The sequence below is a fragment of the Medicago truncatula genome, chromosome 7 (genome assembly GCF_003473485.1).
Source record: "Medicago truncatula cultivar Jemalong A17 chromosome 7, MtrunA17r5.0-ANR, whole genome shotgun sequence".
NCBI lineage: Eukaryota > Viridiplantae > Streptophyta > Magnoliopsida > Fabales > Fabaceae > Medicago > Medicago truncatula.
Window position 1 is genome coordinate 28,102,537 of NC_053048.1, and position 15,660 is coordinate 28,118,196.

At 32.6% G+C, this 15,660-nt stretch overlaps 1 protein-coding gene across 2 annotated transcripts; it reads left to right on the forward strand.

Moving 5' to 3' along the window:
* Nucleotides 1–1,888: 1,888 nt before the first annotated feature.
* On the forward strand, nucleotides 1,889–5,275 carry LOC25498462 (uncharacterized). Of its 2 annotated transcripts, none has more exons than XM_013593380.3 (2): nucleotides 1,889–2,699; nucleotides 4,418–5,275. In XM_013593380.3, the coding sequence occupies exons 1-2, from the start codon at nucleotides 1,932–1,934 to the stop codon at nucleotides 5,060–5,062; spliced, it is 1,413 nt and encodes a 470-aa protein (XP_013448834.1). In that variant the 5' UTR covers nucleotides 1,889–1,931; the 3' UTR covers nucleotides 5,063–5,275. The 2 variants fall into 2 exon arrangements, with proteins under 2 accessions (XP_013448834.1, XP_013448833.2); XM_013593379.3 differs by having other exon boundaries at nucleotides 1,891–2,699; nucleotides 4,388–5,275.
* The last annotated feature ends 10,385 nt before the right edge of the window (nucleotides 5,276–15,660 follow it).

Below are 15,660 nucleotides of genomic sequence, written 5' to 3' on the forward strand. Positions count from 1 at the left end.
GAGGGGTGACTCTCAAAAACACATGGTCTCCTTGAAACTCAAGATCCTTCCTACGCTTATCATGATAACTCTTTTGTCTACTCTGTGACGCTTTCATCTTTTCTCTAATCAACTTAACATTTTCATTAGTCTGTTGAACAATGTCTGGTCCCAGTACCACACTCTCACCGGACTCATCACAACACAACGGAGTTCTGCATCTCCGACCATACAACGCTTCGAACGGTGCCATTCCAATGCTAGAATGGTAACTATTATTGTAAGTGAACTCGATTAATGGAAGATGACTATCCCAAGATCCCCCTTGCTCAAGTACACAAACTCTCAACAAGTCCTCCAACGACTGAATTGTCCTCTCCGTCTATCCATCTGTCTGCGGATGATACGCCTAACTCAAACTCAACTTAGAACCCAACGCCTCCTACAAACTCTTCCAAAATCTAGAAGTAAATCTTGGATCCCTATCTAATACAATACTCGATGGAACACCATGTAACTTCACAATCTCACGGATATAAATCTTTTCCAACTGAGATACAGGAAAATTGATGTTAATCGGAATAAAATGAGCCGACTTCGTCAGTCTATCCACAATTACCCAAATCGCATCATGTCCTTTTGGAGTATTCGGCAAACTCGTCACAAAATCCATGGATATACTATCCCACGTCCACTCTGGAACATCTAAAGGTGTCAACAACCCAACAGGTTTCTGATGTTCAACTTTCGACTTTTGACAAATTAAACACGCATACACAAATTGTGCCACATCTCGCTTCAACCCGGACCACCAAAACAACTTCTTCAAATCATGATATATTTTTGTAGCTCCCGGATGAATACTCAAATTATTTCTGTGACCTCCCTTCGGAACCAAATGAGGTACTTCAAAGTAACCTCCCTGTTGAAATTTCGTCTAAAACGACGAAGACTCTCGGCTTTAAAAAATACGAATAAAATGGGTAAAAACAGATAAAAGTGATCAAAATTTGGGGTATGACAGGCAGCATCTAGACGCTCATTTATGCAACTTTTGTGGCTCTTATGTGTGTGGGTGTTATGGACTGAACGTAATAATAGACAGTTTAATAACACCAAAATTTCTATTCATCAGATATTCGAAAAGGTTCAAATTCATTCTTATTGGTGGATGAATGCAGCAAATGCAACTTTTGTATTAGGGGTTCATAACTGACTAGCTTGCCCTATTCTTTGTTTGGGTATAGGTTAGCTGACCCTTTTCTTTTTTCTTTCATTTTGACCGAACACTTTGTGTAATAATGGTCGCTCTCTTTTAGCACATCTTGTGCGGAAGTAGCGACATTTGATTGTTAATATAAGTCTCATTCTTGCTTGTTAAAAAAAAATTAACAATTATTTCTCAGTTTTTATCATCAACATCATTTCTTACATTACCCCTAAAAAAATCATTTCTTACATTAATTTTATCTTATTTTTCAATTCAAATAACATTGCAAATGCAATTTTTTACGCATAACACTCGCTTGGATGCATAACCCTGTGCAGAGCATGGACCCGTTAGGACTTAAAAGCCAAGCAAGAAATAAAAGGAGAAGCCGCATGGTGCACATAGTTAAATTCTAGAACAGTAAAAGCAATGATCCTATTTCCATGAATTTTACTTTTCTTGTCCATTGAGCAAAGTGATGGAGATATAGTTAAATTCTAGATTAGTGATGTCCAGTTCGTTACGAGGACAAGTTACTTTTTTTAGTAGTGAAGATTAGTGATAAAACTAGATTAAAGTGAAGGTGTAAGATTTTTTTTAAGCAAGCATATTTACTTATCTTGTTCATTAGGTAAAGGTTTGAGAGAAAAAAAATCCAAAGCAGTACAGTGAGCCCATATTATATAATATTATATAATACACGTTTTGATTTAAATTCCTCAACCATTATTATATTGAAAGAATGATGGCATCCCAAACTACCCTTGAAAAAAAAATTGTGGAGCTAGAAAATTCAAAGCAAATACCCCAAAGTTCACGACCAAAGATACAAAGGGTGCCACACAATCTCAGAAACAGAAAAAACTTTGAGAAGTATTACTCACCCAAGTTCCTGTCAATAGGTCCTATCCATCATGGCAATACAGATCTGAAGTTAGGAGGGAAGTACAAGCTTATGTGGGCAGCAAAATACATTGAAAATACAAGACTCAATCCACGGGATCTACACAAAAAGATTTTTGATAACATCGATGAACTGAAGGGTCATTTTGACGATGATGTAATTTTAACTTTAACCGGCAAGTCTCTTGAAGGCTTTGGAAGCCTTGAAGAAAAGCTGTCGTGGATATTGTTCGTGGATGGATGCTCTTTGCTTTATATCTTGGATGGATGTTGTACGTGGATGGATGACCCAGAGCCTATGGATATTAAGGTTGATCAACTGGTTCTTGTGATGATGGATGTGCTTTTGTTGGAGAATCAACTACCTTATCAAGTACTCAAGCTATTGTGGAAAGATGAAGACAAGAGTGGATTGATAGAAAGCATCATGAATTTCTTCAAATATATTTTGGCAAGACCAGGTGAGTCGCAGTCAGAGAAGGAGATACACGTGGTTCTAAACGGAGGAGAACATATTGTATCAATACTAAATGAGTCACAGCTGGAGACACCCACTCATCTTCTTGATCTTCTGCGTAAAATCACCCTCATTGGATCTAAACCCAAGGTACAATAAAATCTACTAACAATATCAAAATTTTATAATTGTCCTTTTTTAATGCCATGATCTTCTTAATTTTATGTGATTAGTTATCATATTTAACGTTGTTTCGCATATAAAATAGAATATATATTTAATAGAAACACTACATCTACTACTAATTATAATATAATAATATAATAAAATCGTACTCAGGCAAAATTTCATAATTATCATTTTTTTAAATCTTGATCTTATTAATTTATGTGCCTAATGGTAATCATAATTATTAACTTCTAAGTTTAACTAATTCCCCTATATATCATCAGAATTACTGACAATTTTGTTTCCAATTTCACACAAGTCTAGCTAATTCCATATATTCTCTTTCAAAAAAAAAAAAAAAACTAATTCCATATATTTGTTAATTTAGTTTTATTTTTTTTGTCTTATCATTTTTAAACCAAGCCTAAAATTAGTTCCCTATATTTTGCAAATAAAAAAAACTCAATTTATTTCTTCTTTATTCTCTTTCTTATCTTATTCCATTTATCTATTGCTACTATAAGAAAATCATACTCTAGCAAAAAATTTATAGTTATCCTCGGTTAAACTAATTTCCTATAAGCAATGTATTATGACATAAATATAGAAAAACAACTTATTCTCGTTTTTTTAATCTCTTAATCTGACTAATTTTTCTATAACTTTTTTTAATATAAACGCTATACTAATGTTGATATTCTTAAATAATCGTTATTTTTCAAAATCTCAAAAAAGAAAAACAAAAATATTACATCGGATACTAATAGAAACACATGAAATTTGATTTTGGGGATATAAACACATAAAATCTGCAACGAGTGCGGTGCAAATATTTAATGGTGTTTTGTATATAAAATAAAAAATATTTAATAGAAACACTATATTTATGTTGATATTTTAAAAATAGTCACGAGTTTTTAAAAGTTTATCATATCGACTATCACATAACGGTACACAAAAAATTTCTTCTGCATATATAAACATATAAAATCCTCAATGAGTGGGGTGTAAATATTTAATGGTGTTTTAAATATATTCATGGGTTTCCAAAATTTTATCATATCAACTTTCCAAAATATATAAAATCCTGCATACATTAATGTTGATATTTTAAAAATATTCATGGGTTTCCAAAAATTTATCATATCAACTTTCTCATTTAGGTATATAAAAATCTGTTTATGCATATACAAACACAAAAATCTACAACGAAAGCGCCGCCAATATTGAATGGTGATCTGCATATAAAATAAAAAGTTACTTAAAAGATGCACTACATTAAGGTTTATATTTTGAAAATAGTCATGAGTTTTCAAAATTTTATCATATAGACTTTCTAATGTATCTAAATAAAAATTTGTTTATTCATATATAAGCACATAAAATCTGCAACGGGTGCGATGCAAACATTGAATGATGTTTTGCATAGAAAATAAAAGTTATTTAATAGAAATACTACATTAATTTTAATATTTTGAAAATAGTCATGAATTTTCAAAATTTAATCATATCGACTACATAAGCATTTATTTTTGCATATATAAGCAAATAAAATGCATATTTATTTTGAAAATAGTAATGAGTTTTCAAAATATTAATTTAAGTATAATTATGATTTTTTTTATTATCATAAGCAAAGATGATCCAATCCATTTTTGATTAAAACATAGACTAAAAGCAATGAAGCTATTACTTCTAAGGAAGCATCAGAGGAGACAGGTCCACAAAAATTGATTAAGAAGCTTCTTCAAAAAATAAAGAAATGGAGTCAGAAGAAGAAAGAGTTCAAGCTGATTACGTATAGGAACATACAAGATCTAAAAGCAGTAGGAATAAGAGTTAAGTCAAGCAAGACACGATGGCTGAGAGACTTAGATTTCTCCGCAGGATGGTTCGCTGCGAAACTGACTCTTCCTGAGATCGTTGTGGACGACACATCAGCCACTATTTTCCTCAATAAGATAGCATATGAGATGTGTCCAGATTTTAAGAATGACTACGGGATTTGTTCTTTTGCAGCTTTCATCGAGTCACTTATCGACCATCCTGAAGATGTGAGGGAATTGAGATCAAAAGGGATTTTGCTCAATTGCTTTGGGAGTGATGAGGAAGTTGCCAATATTTTCAATATCATAACCACTGATGTGATGACTAACATAAACACATATCATGAGCTTAGACGCAAAATAAATGAGCATTACTGTAATAAATACAAGACTTGGATAGCACAGGGTTTTCACACTTACTTCAGCAGTCCTTGGGCCATTACTGCATTCCTTGCTGCGTTTATCGCCATTGTTCTTACTTTCATTCAGACATGGTTTACGATTCACCCGGCTTGCTAATAAAGGTGGCTCGTTATGACAATGTTGTTTTCGTTATGGCACTCATCACTTCTCTATGGATTTTTAATCGGTTGAGTTTTTCTTAATGAATAAATTTTGGGTTAAGTTTGCTTGTACATCATCATGACTATGAGTATTTCAAAAATAAAGAGTGCCTTTTTTCCTGTATTGTGTGTTTGAATTGAAACATGAATAAATTAATATTCTCATTGATGATCTATGTGTACTATATTGGTGCGATTATGTTGATTTTATTTAGATGAGTTATTTAATATTGTGTTCATACGAAAGCCTATTAATGCTTAATTAGACAAGTATATATGATGAGGACTGTTATATAGTACGAGTGTTTTCCATACGAATTTTTACCGAAGTCTATTAATGCTTACTTTCCATGCGCTCAATAGTGCACGTAGAAAAAAACATTAGAACTGCAACGAAAAGTTTAATGATCAGGCCACGCCAATTGAAAGCAAAATCTGAGAATTATAATCTATATAGCATCCACTTCATTTGTGACAATATCAATGAATCATAGATTGTGGCTAGGTTGTTGTTACTAGGTTGAAATAAAATTCTACATTAAGGTTCTTACTCTTTAGCAATTCTTACTTTCGTACTTCTTCGAGGTTCTATAACATCTCGTACAATGTACTCATAACTATTTCTGATTATTGAAATGTGATCAGATATTGTGCCCCCACTAATTCTTAATTTTTAAAAGGGAATTATTTTTCCCCCACTAATGTCGTGCTCCCGCTAGTCTCCAATAGTGCCTCCACTATTCTTTATTTAAGGGGTAAATATTTACATAGAAATCGACATCTTTTAATTATATGATCACTTTAGCATTTAGGTCATAAAATCTATATGATTCACTATTTATAACATACTCAATGAATACACATTCATAGGCTCTACTAGTGAGTTCAACTCTCTTGAGGTTCAAAATCCAAATATAACCTAGACAATCCTAAGTACAAAAAATAAGACATGTTGATTTGTGTTTTCTTTAAAAATTTCTTAATTAGAATTTTTGTTCTTAGACTTGGGTACTCTATCCAACATAAATTTCAATTTTCGTTATGAAAATTAAACATATCAAGCATATCAATTTTTTTTCTTTTCAAAATTCACTGATATGATAAAATATTATTCTATCATTTCTAGTTTATGTGCTATCAAGTTCGCTTATATCATGATTTATTAAGTTTAGAGATTCAAATTCTCTAAACACTGATTTATATGAACTTCTGGTTCAAATATCTTGATTGCAAAAAACAAAATTGTCTAATCATATAATTTTGGAATTAAGTCTAAGTTACTCATGTTTAAAATTAAACGCTTTTTCATATTATAAATTTTGACAAGTCAAATATTAAAATCACACAACTAATAATTGTTTGCCTGTGTTTTTGGCAAACTACATGCTAGTTCTGATTATTACAAGCGAGACCAAACTAGAGATCTCATGAGCATGTTGTGCAAGCTTGCCCCACGTTTCCACTAAGGAAACCGTTTCCAAGCTTGAAATCATGCTTTCCCGCCTTCATTGTTTGACTTTGACGCGATCTCTCTTCAGCCTTGCTTTGTCGAAACTCTGATTATGCGCTTTAGGATTGATTTCTCGTCGAAATTCTTTAATAGAAATGAGAAAGTCTTTGATTCCTGCAAAGTAAAAGATCAACCAAATATTGAGCATATTAAATGAGCATGTTGAATTTACAGACTAACAATAATATAGAAGGAGAATTTAATTTTGACCATATCATCAAAAACGTAGTCTTAATTTTATACGAAACATTTGGAACAAAATTCTCCTATAATTTCTAGTTCAAATTTTATACATATAACAGGGACTATTTATATGGTAAATTACCCTCCTGTTACACGATACATTCCAACTGTTCAGAAGCTTTAGACAATTTGTTTCTTATTATGAGAATTATATAAAACTAAGCATAAGCATTTCATCACATAAGTAAGTGACTTTAAGTTTCATCCGAAAAACATTAGTTCATCAAATAACAACATCACATTATTTCTTTTCCGATCCAAGTTTTTTTTTTTTTTTTTTTAACAAACTAGTTACAAACCCGTGCTTCGCACGGGTTGAATAACGTATTTTTTAAAAATTTAGCTCCAAAGGAGAAATCTTATAAATTACGAAAAATTGTTGTTCTTTATAAATGTGAAAATCAAAGCTGCATAAACCAAAATTTTGCAACACAGATCCTAAAACACTACATAAAAAATAACATAACAACTATTGTAATCTCTTATTCCTTAAAGTTAACCCGAACGCAAAATTTTGCCCTGGATTTAACCTAACTTCTTTTCTTAATTTTATTGTATTAACCCTATTTAATTTAATCAAAATGTTAACGTTAATTGTTAGGGAAATCAAAATAAACAAATAGCTCCTGATTTTTCTCCTTAATTTTACCAAACAAATTTCATTAACCCTAGATTTAATTTATGTAAAATGTCATCTCTTATCTCTTATCTCTTATCTTCTTATATATTAAAGTTAACCCGTAAGCCCTAATTTTAACCTAAACCCTATTGCATAATTTTACTGTTTTAACCCTAATGGTCACACCTAATCTCCTATTTTTATGAACAACCCTAACAAACAGTTAAAGGGTATCATTTACGGTAAATGCCAAATATTCGATAAAAGGAAAATTATTGAAATAAAACATTTTACATGTTGAGGTTAAGAATGAGCTATTTTTAGGTACATAATATAACATTAACATATAATTTTTACAAAAGAATGAAGTAACATTTTGTCAAAAAAAAAAAAAAAAAAGATAAAGTAACATACCAATAATATAACATTGACATATAATTTTAACAAAAGAATGAAGTAACACACGATTGATAAAAATTAATATTTTTAAGGTGAATAAGTGTGGTGTCTGAGGTTCGAATTCCAACATCTGCATATATTTGGGACCACATATTTTATTCTCTTTGATATGCATTGAGATTTGTTTTTGTCTACTACATCTACAATGTATATGACCTGTGCGGCAGCACGGGTGGAAAGTCTAGTATTTATAAACGTTAACCCGTGACGCAATATTAACCCTAGATTTAACCTAATTTTTTCGTGTGACTTTACTATATTAACCCTAGATTTAATTTATGCAAAATGTCATCTCTTATTTCTAAATGTTAATCCGTGACGCAATATTAACCCTAGATTTAACCTATTTTTTCGTGTGACTTTACTATATTAACCCTAGATTTAATTTATGCAAAAATGTTATCTCTAATTTTAACCTAATTTTTCCCTCCACACTTTTGCAGCGTGAGTTGAAAAGAGGTGTTTGTGAAATAAATTGTCGAGAAGTAATTTTTTAAAGTAACATTCAACAGCTTCTGGTCAAAAGCTCATTCCATTCAATTTTATGCGTTCAAAAAATGTTCTTTTTTTAGTAAGTACTTAATTGATATTGTGTTTGGCCTAACTTCTCCTTAAAAATGTTGAAGCAACTGAATTTGGGAGAAAAAATTTAAAAATAGTTAAAAATATAAAAATTGAAAAATTATTAAAAATATAAAAATTAGAAAATAATTAAAAAAATTGGTTAGGGGCAAAAATGGAAATTCATAGGCCAACCTTAAAAAAAACTCAACAAATTTGTAATTTACCAAATTATCCTTTATAGGGGCAAAATAGTAAATTCAAGGGACATTTCTTTTAATATAAGTATATAGACTTGTCAATTTATCAATATCAATGATAATCAGGTATAATTGGAGTTTTTATTCACAATAAATTTAAAACAGATCTAGAGTTGTGTGTATGAATTTTTTAGTGTTGTTGTTATAACAACAAGCACTTCATTGTTTGAGTCGAGAGTATGAAATCCTTCTTGTATTTAAGGACAACAGAATCTCAATAAGTAATTTCTTCGGTAGACATAGCAGTCGAAACGTCTTAAAATTGTTGTTTTTGGATTTCCAAACAATTTTATTTGGATTTCCAAATTCTATTTTGAAATAGAATATCTGCTGAAGTTGTTACTAGGTTGAGTCACGACTAGGACCCTCTCTTTAAGAAGTTTAGTGGCACTGCCCAAAGTTGTGCAAGGCAGACAATCAACAACTTCGCATCCAGAATAAAACAAGCTCACCTACAACTGTGCGGTTAACTACTGCAGTGTAGAAAATCGTTCGAGATTTAAACCTCCAATATGGGACAAAGACCATTCTTTTAATAATGAAACCACTTTAATATGGTATTATTACCACTTTAATATGGTGTTGAGATAACTCAAATATGGTGTTACCACCATTATAACTTTAATTTTTCCAAAATATCAATATGACACTACGACCACTCAAATATGGTGATACCACCATTTTGACTTTTTAATTTCTACTCAAATAGAAAAATATTTATATAGTATTAAGATCATTCTTAATTCCGACGGAACATTATTATTTCAAAAGGGACCATGATCTTAAAAGTACTCTTTATTCCGAAGGGACATACTTTTGAAGGGATTATGTTTTAAGATCTTTCTTAATTCCAAATGGACATTATACTGAATAGGGACTAAGGTCTTATGAAAACTCTTAATTCCGAAGGGAAAGAAAAATGAGACGAGGAGAAGAATAGCTCGCCAACACAAGCTGGAGGGAGAAGAGAGAAAAAGTTCTCAGCAACTCAATAGAAACTCTTTGGTATGATTTTTGAACTGAGTGGAGTACTCTATTTATATAGAGATTTTGTAACTGTTTTAGCAAAAATTGCGGCAACAGTTAATCTAATAGATAATATCAAAAGGGAACTTATCCATTAATCAGTTCAACAACACTTGTGGATAAGATAAAAAAGAAACAAATCCATAAAAGTGAAGGGAACTAACTCATTGGATTTGAAGGAATGAAATATAAGAAATTCAATTAAATTCTTATTCTTATTCTTATCACAACCACCATAAGGTAAATTATGGGAAGTGATATTCACGAATAAAAATAATAATTACTATTATTTTTATCATTATCAAGTATATAAAATTAAATACCGCAATTTAAACAGTACTAATGTGTGTGCTCTATTTTATGTGGGATCCCACATTCTATTTTTTCAATTCACACAACGTTAGATCAAAGTATAATTACTTGGTGTTTATTCTTCCAATTTTTCTTCCAACATCACACCAATGTTCCAACAAAAACTATACTATACACAGTCTCTTTTCAACTCGGCGGTGACGGCGGCATACACCAGCAACCTGACGTTATTGTGACAACATCATGGCGTAAGATTTAACCATCATGAAGTGGTTATTTTCGATCTCAGTGATGAAGTTTTGCTCATTCGAAATTACGATATCTTCATAGTCGCTGTTGTTTTGGGATCTTCAACCTCAAAGAAGCTAGATCTTAATCATTGTTCTTGTTTTGGAGGTTTTCAGGCATCCGTGAATATCCGTATGCAAAATTCCTGTACTAAATATCATTTTCCATTTATGATTTTCATAAAATCATAGACATGACAACACACAAAGTATTCGTTTACGAAATAACCTAACAACAATATACGATCACTATTTATGAAAAATGATTATATATTCTAGACTCGCATATATACTTCTCATGCAAAATTATAGAAATAATTCATGAATCTGACAAATGATTTGTAAATGAAAATTATTTAATTGTGGTATATATTAAAAAAAAATTATAACCAAATGCGATAATATGGATATACAATTAAGAGTAATAGAAAAGTGGACAAATGCGTTTGTGTTTCCGCTAGTACAAGGCAACAATACCATATTTAAATCATATTCATCTCAAATTTGTATGTGTATCTTGTTACACTCTGTATTCACATTTCTATATTCTCTAAGTTGGCGTTGCCATTGACGCAGTTGACTCGGAAAGGACAAGCTTATGTTTGTGATGTTAGGTGTGAGAAGAGTTTCCAAGAGTTGAAGAAGGGGTTCACTTCAGCTCCAGTGTTGATTTTTCCGAATCCGAAGGAATTGTTTGTTGTGTATAATAATGCTTCTAAGATGGGTCTTAGTGGTGTGCGCTTATGTAGAATCGTCAGGTTTTGACTTATGCGTCGAGACAATTGAAAGTGCATGAGAAGAACTATCCAACTCATGATTTGGAATTGACGGCAATCCTGTATGTATTGAAGATTTAGAGGCATTATCTGTATGGTTCTAAGTTTTAAGTGTTCAGTGACTACAAGAGTTTGAAGTACTTGTTTGATAAGAAAGAGTTGAATATGAGGCAGAGGAATTGGTTGGAGTATCTTAAGAATTTCGACTTTCAGTTCAGTTATCATCCCGGGAAGGCTAATGTTGTTGCTGATGGTTTGAGTAAAAAGACTTTGCATATGTCTGCTTGATGTTTAAATAGTTGGAATTGATTGAGCAGTTTCGAGATTTGAGTTTGGTAAGTGAGTTGACGCCGAATGGTGTGAGGCTAGGAATGTTGAAGCTAACAAGTAATATTTTGGAAGAGATTAAGAATGGTCAGAAGGAAGATTTGGAACTTGTGGCTCGAGTGGTGTTGGTTAATCAAGGTAAAGGTGGGGATTTTAGATTGGGTGAGAACCGTGTTTTGATGTTTCGTGATTGAGTTTGTGTTCCGAATGTGGTTGAGCTTAAGAGACAGATTTTGGACGAAGGTCACAGGGGTAGTCTGAGTATTCATCCAGAAGCGACTAAGATGTATCAGGATTTGAAGATGTTGTTTTGGTGGCCTGGACTGAAGAAAGAGATTTCAGAATTTGTTTATGCTTGCTTGGTTTGTCAGAAATCGAAGATTGAACATCAAAGACCGTCAGGTTTGATGCAACCGTTGATTGTGCTAGAGTGGAAGTGAGATAGTATCTCTATGGACTTTGTTGGAGTGTTACCAGATATTGTGAAGGGTTTTGATTCGATTTGGGTGATTGTTGATCGGTTGACGAAAACGGCACATTTTGTTTCTATCAAGACCGGTATGTCTGTGGCAAAGTTGGCTGAAATCTACATTGAACAGATTGTTAGGTTGCATGGTATTCCTTCTAGTATTGTGTCGGATCGGGATCCGAGGTTTACTTCTAAGTTTTGGGAAAGTTTGCAAGCTGCTTTGGGAACTAAGTTGAGATTGAGTTATGCTTATCATGCCCAGACCGATGGCCAGACTGAGAGGACTATTCAGAGTTTAGAGGATTTGTTGAGAGCTTGTGTTTTGGAGCAAGATGTCAGTTGGATCGAATGTTTACCGTTGATTGAATTTACTTACAACAACAGTTTTCATTCTAGTATCGGTATGGCACCGTTTGAGGCTTTGTATGGTCGGAGGTGTAGGACGTCGTTGTGTTGGTTTGAGTCAGGTGAAAGTGCTTTGTTAGGACCGGAAGTTGTGCAAGAGACTACGGAAAAATATAAGATGATTCAAGAGAAGATGAAAGCGTCTCAAAGTAGACAGAAGAGTTATCATGATAAGAGGAGGAAGGACATTGAATTTCAAGTTGGTGATCATGTGTTTTTGAGAGTGAACCTTGTGATTGGTATTGGACGTGCTTTGAAGTGTAAGAAATTGACTCCTCGTTTTGTTGGACCTTTTGAGATTATTGAGAAGGTTGGGGTTGCAGCGTATCGGATTGCGTTACCACCGTCTTTGTCGAATCTTCATGATGTGTTTCATGTGTCTCAGTTGCGGAAGTATGTGTATGATGCGTCTCATGTGATTCAAGTGGATGATTTGGAAGTAAGGGATAGTTTGACCGTTGAGACTTGGCCAGTTAGGATTGAGGATCGCAAAGTGAAGCGTTTGCATGGCAAGGAGATTGTTTTGGTGAAAGTGATTTGGGTTGGACCAACTGGTGAGAGCGCCACTTGGGAATCGGAGAGTAGGATGAAGGTTTCGTATCCGAAGTTGTTTCCTTCAGGTAATTTTCGAGGGCGAAAATTCTTTTAGGGGGGAGAGTTGTAACAGCCCAATTTTCGCTAGAATTATTTTTAATTGTTTTAATGTGTGTTTATATGTGCTTGTGTGTGATTATTTACCATTGGGTGCATTTTAATGGGTTTTAGTACAAAAAGGGTAATTTGGTCATTTTGTAAGTAAGGGTAAATTAGTAATTTCATGGTGAGGGTTATTTGTAGTTTTTCAAGTGAGAACCATTATTTTACCAAGTTACTAGTGTGGTAATTAGTTGTAAGCTGGTAAGTGATCGTTGTTATTATTTTACCATTAAGTCAGTAGAAATATTCTAGGAGCTAAATTGAAGCTTTTGCTAGGATTATTGCTTATTGATGTAAGGGGGTTAGAATTCAATCATAATCACTTAGTTAATTTCTTCAAAACTTGTGTACTATGAGTTCAATTAAGGTGTTTAAGAGTATTTAACCTATGTTGTGATGGATCTAACTTTGTTTTGTTTTGAAAATGAATTGGGTTTGCATTATGAGTAAAACGATACGAACTTTGCAAAACTTTGAAATTTAAGTGAGTTGGCCTATGAGACGTTGATGGATACACTACTGCACTCATATGTGATTGGTGTATATACTTAGTTGAGGTTTCCAAATGTGTTTACTTTGTTTTGTCGGATAACTTGAAAATTGGTAAAATGATACAAACTTGTTGTAACTTGTGATTTTGATGATTTTTGTCGTGGTTGGCCGGTGAAACGAACATGTGTATTCAACTACATGCATATGTGATCTAAGTGTATACATAGTAGAGACCCTAGAGTTTATTTATTTGGTTTTGATTCATTTGTCTCAATTGTTTTAAAGTTGTAAAATGAGAGACGAACTTTGTCGGAAATAATCTTAAGACCAAATACTTGGCAAATCTTTTGTGGATAGTTTTCTATGACTATATGAATATATGTGAATGCTTTATAGGTGTTGAATATGATGTTTATCATAATGTGTTGTATTTTCTCCTTTACTTGAATTGTGAGAAATTGTATGGAGTTGTTGAACTATATGATATAGTTGATGTTGAATAATGCATATATGTTAATTGATGAGGATATTGTTGGTGAATACATATATGTTGATTGATTGCAATATTGTTGGTGAATGCATATATGTTTGTTGGTTGTGATATTGTTGGTGGATACATATATGTCAATTGATTGTGATATTGTCGGTGAATGCATATATGTCAAGTGATGGTGATTTTGTTGGTGATTGCGTATATGCTAAATGATTGATGATGATGTGGTGATGACTCTTAATTGATTTATGACTTGATTGATTGTGTGGACGTAAATACTTGATAATGCAATTGTTGTTGAGGTGATCAATATAAATGGAGGTTATCCTTTATATTGTTGTTGAATATTATGAGGTGATTTTACATTGTCGAGTCTTTGCTTGTATGTCCATGCATCATAGTCATGTTGAGTCTTGATGTTGTAAAGGAGGGCTACTCTTTTACTTCGGTGATAATGTAAGAGGATGTGTAATCTTACATAAGATGTTCTGTTAGCATCTTGAGGTGACGACCTTTGAGGCGATTTGGTACCACATGCATATATGTGTCGTGTATAGGCGCATATCATATTGCCATGAGTCTTTGTTGTTGCACGTGAAGGATGATTGTTGTTGATAAGTGTGTTTGATGAATACATACTTGTGACATTTGGATTGATTGGTTGATGAATTGTGTCATAATTGAATATGTGACTTAATTAGTTTGTGCATTGGTGAAATTGTTGAATGATGTGATTTATGTGGATTGTGTATATGTACATTAGTGGATTTTGTTGATGGTTGTAAATAAATGATCTATGCTCTAATTGCATATCTTTTTTACTTGTGCTTATACACATTATGAATCTACTTAATGATAAATGTTTTGGTAATAGTGATGAGGTGAGAATTATATATGTGTATATACATATATGTTTTGGTGATTCCTTTGATAATGATAATTACTTGCTTATAACTTTGAAATGATTAATTATACTTGTTGAGTTATGTATGCTAAATGAAAAATAAGGTGAGTAATCCTTTCATTGATTAACTGTTGATAAATGATGAGCTTAGGTCGATGATTTGATTAGTGAGTGAATATGTTCCTATGCTGTGTTAGTAATTTGATAGCTTGAAATGTATGTGGTGGGGGATAATAATCATGTGATGCTAGTATTCTAGGAGGATGGTTATGTATATGTGCTATGCATGAATCCTTGAATGCCTATGTTTATTTATGTTGATTATGATTGATGTGAAGCTTACCCCCATTGGATCTGTAATGGACCGCCTACCTGTTTGTATGAATGGGTAGACTGCGTGCATGATTAGTTGCTTTTGGTGAGTTGCTTGGTGATTGCTTGGATAGCGGGAGCTATCTCCGTTATCGTCTCCGTAGAGTCTTAGGATAGACTCTGATCTAGGATGCCTGTCTGATGATTATTCTATATTGTTTATTCTGGATTTATTTATGTTGAGGAGAATTTCTATGATGATGTATTTGATCTCATGGCATGTATACTTTGAGGTGTATGGTTTATATCCGCTGCAACTGTTGAGAATTCTTATATATGCCTGATATTTGGATTTTGTTGATGGCGTGGCGTCTATTTCTTGAATATTTATATTATTCGCGTG